The sequence below is a fragment of the Pleurodeles waltl genome, chromosome 7 (genome assembly GCF_031143425.1).
Source record: "Pleurodeles waltl isolate 20211129_DDA chromosome 7, aPleWal1.hap1.20221129, whole genome shotgun sequence".
In the NCBI taxonomy this organism is placed as follows: domain Eukaryota; kingdom Metazoa; phylum Chordata; class Amphibia; order Caudata; family Salamandridae; genus Pleurodeles; species Pleurodeles waltl.
Window position 1 is genome coordinate 82,141,296 of NC_090446.1, and position 6,113 is coordinate 82,147,408.

General features: G+C 44.2%; 1 protein-coding gene across 1 annotated transcript; it reads left to right on the forward strand.

Moving 5' to 3' along the window:
- The first annotated feature begins 3,276 nt into the window (after window positions 1-3,276).
- On the forward strand, window positions 3,277-4,158 carry LOC138246840 (taste receptor type 2 member 40-like). The gene has a single exon (XM_069201594.1). The coding sequence runs from the start codon at window positions 3,277-3,279 to the stop codon at window positions 4,156-4,158; it is 882 nt and encodes a 293-aa protein (XP_069057695.1).
- The last annotated feature ends 1,955 nt before the right edge of the window (window positions 4,159-6,113 follow it).

Consider the following 6,113-nt stretch of genomic DNA (forward strand, 5'->3'; position numbering starts at 1 on the left):
ATCAAACTAATTTATTTAAAAATCATGGTTTTATATCACAATTCGGCCCCATTTTGCAAAATGTTATCAAGGGAGGCCACCAAAACCTCTTGTTGGGCTTGGTCTGTCATTGATAATCTGGCTAGCTGTTTATGTCCCACTAATTAAAAAAAAATACTATCTGCCCTGAATTTCTGTCACACAGTGGACTCCCCAAACAGAGCAATGTTTCTTAACTTCAGGTCAATGAACCCCTGGGAATCCAATAAGCCTTCCCAGGTGGTCAGTGACTGCTTACAATATTCACTAATATAAGATTAATAAGGTAAGTTTAAATAGAAAAGAAAAATGTTAAAACTCTCTGTAAATGTAAAGGATTTTGTAAAAGAGGTAACAATGAATTTGCTACCCTTAGCATGATTTGTGCTAGCAATACAGGTACAGTAAACAGAATATAATATCAGCAAATTGTGGCCTCAGGTGAAGCACTGGTAGATGTGGACAAAAAGAAAGAATGCATTAAGTGCACAGAAAAGACTTTGCATGCTAGAGTCTAGCATATCGCTTTATCTTTTAGAAATAAAAACAGTTTGAAAACCTTCAACCTTCCTATTAAAACTTCGTTTTTTCTATATTTTCCGTTTGTGAATTGGATAAAGTATTTCAGATTGTTTGTGTTTGTTTGATATATACATATGTCTGTGTTCTTGTGTATTGTTTTGAGGTTAAAATCTTAGAAATTGCTTAGGCTGGGGTCTCCGGCTTCCATCAGTGATTCAGTCAGGGGTCCACAGAAGTTAAAAGGTTAAGAGCCGCTGCTCAGTTGGATCACACATTGATATAGCACGCCAATAACGTATTGTAATATATCACGAGAGCCCCTTCTGGAAAGGTGCCTTATGTTTTAGCCAGGATACCTTTAAAGTTGTATTGCCAAAAATGTACCATTGCCTGCGGTTTCCTTGGGCCAGGTCTGGACAGGACTTTTATTCTACCAGACAATTTCCCGATGCCCTGGAGCCCTTAGAGGCCGGTTTTGAAAACCCAGGGTTGCTCCTTGTACCTCTGTCACTTCCCCCATCTCCCCCACGTTAATTGTAGCAGGCATGGGGGTGCTTTAAGAGAGGGAGGGATGAACAATAGTGAGAAAGTTCTTTTAAACAAGAGAGAGCTGGGAGAAGGAGAGAGGTGTGATTTACAGTCCTTCCTTGCTTTCTACAACTTGTCCTAAGTAGACACTTGGGCCCAGATGTGCAAATCATTTTTCTGGTTGCAACTGGAAAAAAGCTTTTTCCGATATACAAAATGCAAAATGTGATTGGGTAACTTGTTACTGAATAGCAATTTGCATTTGCGATTCGGTATTTGGAAGGTGCCTGTTTTGGGCGTCCCTTCCAAATATCAAATAAGAATGGTATGCATTACTCTTTTACAACCAAATTCTGGTCACAAAACAATAATACTTAACCACCATTTTAAAAGTGATGGTAATCCATTCACAAATTGGAATTGTTTCCCTTGAGACCATTTCCTCTTTGAGAATGTTGAAAAAATATTTTTTAAGAGCAGTCAATGAAACTTCAAAGTTTTTTTTTTTTTTTAAACGCATTTCATTTTCCTTTTAAGAAAACGGGTTGCATTTAAAAAAACAAAGAGACTACTTTATTTAAAAGCAGTCAAAGACATGCTGGCCTGCTGACCTCAGCAGGCTACCATCCCTGTGATTGCAGTGATTCCTAATAAGTCGCAGATTGCAATCTACCTCATTAATATTCATGAGGTAGGTCTATCTGTGACCCACTTGAAATTGCTAAATTAAACAATGAGTCTCATACTTTAGGACTAGCTATTTCTTAGTTGCAATTCGTAGAAAATCACAATTAGGTAATCACTGTTCCTAATAATGATACATCTAGCCCTAAATGTTTGACCCCTCTCTGCCAACACTTTCCCTTTCGAGCTGCACGGCCCTTCCGCCCACTTTTCACATTTCCCTCAATTTAGAATCTCGTCACATCCAGTGACAAAATGTGTATGCTTCCGCAGCTCGTGAGCAAGCTCCCTGTTTGGTTTTGAGGGTGGTCCTTCTAGTCAGTGATATTGGCAGCCTCTCGATTCTGGGTGGCGATATCTCTGGAGAGTGCTGGAAACTGCACATTATAATATTTTATTGAAGACGTATGTAGCGCTTGCTATTCCGTGCAGAGGCGTTGCGGCGCCTGGCAGACAGGGCGCAATGCACCTCTTTGAGCCCAGGTTTGACATGTTACAGTTAATGATATGTTGTGCGACGTTATTAGAGTTTGTTTTGCTGATTAGTTGCCTGCGGTTTCCAGTTTAGGGGAAAGTTACTTGTGTTTTTGGTATTGTTACAGCTGCTTTCCTTAATGTGTCTTAGTTATGTATCCACTTGCATTCCTGGGGTGTGTCTCCCTGTTTAAAGGCGGAGAGATCAGAATGCAAGGAGGCATTTTGAACGGTACAGAGGGCTAGGTGTGCCTGCAGGGGCAGAGAGAAAGGGAGAGCTCATTTGCAAAGAGAGACCTTGATTGCACACATTACAGCTGTGCAGACTAGATAAGAGGCGAGAGCGGGGCTAAGCACGCTCTCGTATAAACCTTGAAGGAACTCAAAAGGTCTAAGTGGTTGTGGTTGAATAGAGCAACACTTCTTCAGAAAAACAAGCCTCTGAGCTATGACAGAAGTTCAGATAGGCTTATGAATGTAGCAAACATGATGGCTCCTCCATAATGTAAAGTTAACTAGAGAATTGCACTCAACATGGTACAATTCGTGCTTGCCATGCTGATAACAAGCTCTGCCTTGTTTAACTGACCAATCAATATTCATGTGGGTGATCACCACTTGTACTGAAGCTTATCACCTCTAATTGGCTGAGTAATGCTCACATGGATTCCTGTGATAATGTGTGAAGACATGAGTTATCTGTCAGAGGGGATGAGGACGCGCAGTTCAGAGCTGGCATTACTCCACTCGTGGGTTGATCTGGTGTACTGTGGTGGTGGATGGCGATAAGGCGATGTTGAAAGGAGATATCACTCTACGCTTTCTCTGGGACAATGGGTTATCACAAACCTTTGTTCCTGCCACTGTGAGCCGCTTTGAAACAGCATTTCCCTAATCACACCACATTCTCAGCTGTCAAGTTCGCAGTGCTGCGCTTCACCTCTAACGATCTGCCTCGAAACAGAAACCATCACCTGCCAACACCAAGCAGCGATCGTCAATCTGCCCCTGATTCTCCTGTAACCCTCTGATGGGCACGTCCCATCAGCCATGACATCACAAGGAACCGCAGCCGGCCTCCTGACCGCCTCAGGCGTACTGCTCTGCACCTGCATCGTTGGCAACCTCTTCATTCTGGAGGCCATCATCCCACGTCGGTGTCCAGTCTCCATCCGGACGCTCCCGACCAATGAGCTGATCATCGGGAGTTTGGCCGTGAGCAACATCCTCAACAGAGTGTTTAACTTCCTCTGGCTAGTGGTGTACCTCCTCAGTCTTTGCCAGCGCGCTGGAGGGTGGGTGTACAAGGTTCTGGACCCCGCATGCATGATTGCGACCAGCAGCAGCTTCTATTTCACATCCTGCCTCTCTGCCTTCTACACCTTCAAGATCTCTAGCTTCGGCCTACCTTGGCTCTTCAGTCTCAGGCGGAAGGCACCCATTTCTATGCCGTACATCTTGTTGCTCCTGTTACTGGTCAGCAGTATTATCAGTGTGCCAACTACCATGTTCATCAAACTGAAAGCAGCCAATGGCTCAGACTTGCACTGCGGGGACTACTATGAGTTGTCGAAGGCATTCGGGGCCTACAGCTTGACCTTTACAATCCTTGCTTATATGGTGCCCCTGGCTGTGCTAACCATCTGCAGTGTTCTTCTCATCGTTTCTCTCTGCCACCACTCCCGCCGCATGGGGGGCGGAACACGTGCAGCTGTGCATCGCCGCGTGGCCAAGATGATGCTTGTGTTGTTGGTCTTTTATGCTCTTTGTGTGGTCTTTGGGCAAGTCAGCATCCAGCTGTATACTGAAGGAGGGGGCATCTCTGACTGGTTTGTGACTTCCTGCTTTGTGGTGCTGGCCTACTCCTCTGGATGCCCCTTTGTCGTCACCTGGGGGACTGTACGGCTGCACCAGCGTCTGCTGGAGATCTAAAGCAACAGCGGATGCTGCGTACCCCAAGGGTGTCAGTTTAGGAACCATCCTGCAGCCAGTACTGCCGCACACAAAGACACCAGCAGCTGCTCGCCCTATGATGGCAAGTTAGTTTCTGTTTCTGTGATAGCTGAGGGTTGAAAGCATCTACGATGCCCGCAGACTTTATACTGCATTCTTAGAAGGCCTCAAGTCTCATCACACAGGTATAGCTCACAAGCGACCCCATGGATGTGGGACACCTCAGCTCGCTTCATTCTAAGTTTTACCCTTGCAGGCTGCAGCATGCACAATCCTCTTGGATTCCAAGCACGGAGTGTCTCAAAGAGTCAATTGTGACTCTGGGGGACTTGGTGGCTCCTCCCATGGCCCGCTTCCATAGATCTGGGGCAGCCTCAGCCTGAAGGGTGACATAAGGGTCGCAGGATTCTGCACCTCAGTGCTGAGGCTGTACCAGGCCAGAATGTGTTCATGGTTAGTAGTGCTCCTGAAGAGAGCGCCTCCGTTACAGTTGGGTGTGGTCTGCTGCTTTAGAGAAATTTTCATTTTTGCTTTTTTATTAGTCTGCTAATAATAGTTAATTTTCTAAACAGCCCTGAACCCTCTGAGTAAGAAACCCTGGCTCAGTCTATGCTAATGGCTTAGTAGTTCCATAGGTTAGTGTGCCTGCTAAACAGACACATTAAAACTCAGAGGGAAAGCTTATGCTGGCTATCATTTATAATGCAATATATAACTTGTTGGCGTGCAGTACTTTTGTAGCTCCTAAAAGTGGGTTCAGTTTGGTACATGCAGTAATCCAGCTTCTTCCTTATGTGAACTCAGGACATCAAAGAGACATGATGCTGCAAGTAAGTGCCATATCACATAGTCTGTCAGTGAGACTGGGAGGACCAGTAGTAAACTCTTAAACAACAGCACAGATTATACCATATTTTAGTAATTCAGTGGGTTTACGTGCGTGCCTGTTTAAAAGACAGCAAAAACTCAGAGGGAAATGCTATACAAACAAAATAAATTCGAATGGAACATCATAACGACTTGCTCTTGCATAGTGCTTATTAAAACACTTAGGCTCGTTCTAAGCGCTGTAAATAATAGATGGAAGAATGAAGACTGACTGGGCTGTGCCAGTATAGTAGTTGAAGTATTACTGAGTACACAAATCACTGAGCGTTGCCATTGGCCTAACAGCATGGCCTATCAGGAAAACGCAAGCAAGGATATGTTGTGTAGTGGCTGAGTCGATTACCTTCCATCTAGGAAAACGGTTCTAATCCCTGTTTTGGTGTCTGACCAAACGTTGTGTGACCTTTGGCAAATCACATTGTCTGTATGTGCCCAAAATTTCAAATATGTGTGAGATAAATGTTTATATATCTGCAATGCAGACATAAAAGTGCTATATAACACTGTCACAATAGCATATTGACACGGTCCCTCCATGTCATATACAGGTTTAAGTAATCTTGTTTCATCCAGAGGACACACATGTACATCACTTTCTGTTGGTAATGCTCTTGCAACGAAAATTTTATTTTAAAGGGGTTTTATACTTCAGTGAATCACAAAGTATTAGTGCATTCAGATTATTTTTAATCCCTACTTGTTTTCATGCCCTGCTTAGAATATATGCTCCTGTCACACTTAGCCACTAAGAGAGCAGTAAGGGCCTCATTACGAGTCTGGCGGTCAGGCCGGTGGAAACATTCTAATACGACTGGGGGGAGGCCGACAGAATGACGGCAGCCTCCTCCCCACGGCTTCAGAGGTCAGATAATTCCAACCTCCCAAGTTATCATGAGGCCCTAAGTCTGATTTGTGCTTCTGCCAGTGGTGATTTATTTTAAAACATTTGTAAACATTACAAGGGAAGCAAGCACTTCATTTTTTGCATTTGTGATGGTTGCTATTGTTCGACACTGCACCCATCTTTCTCCCTCCTCTTGGCCCCA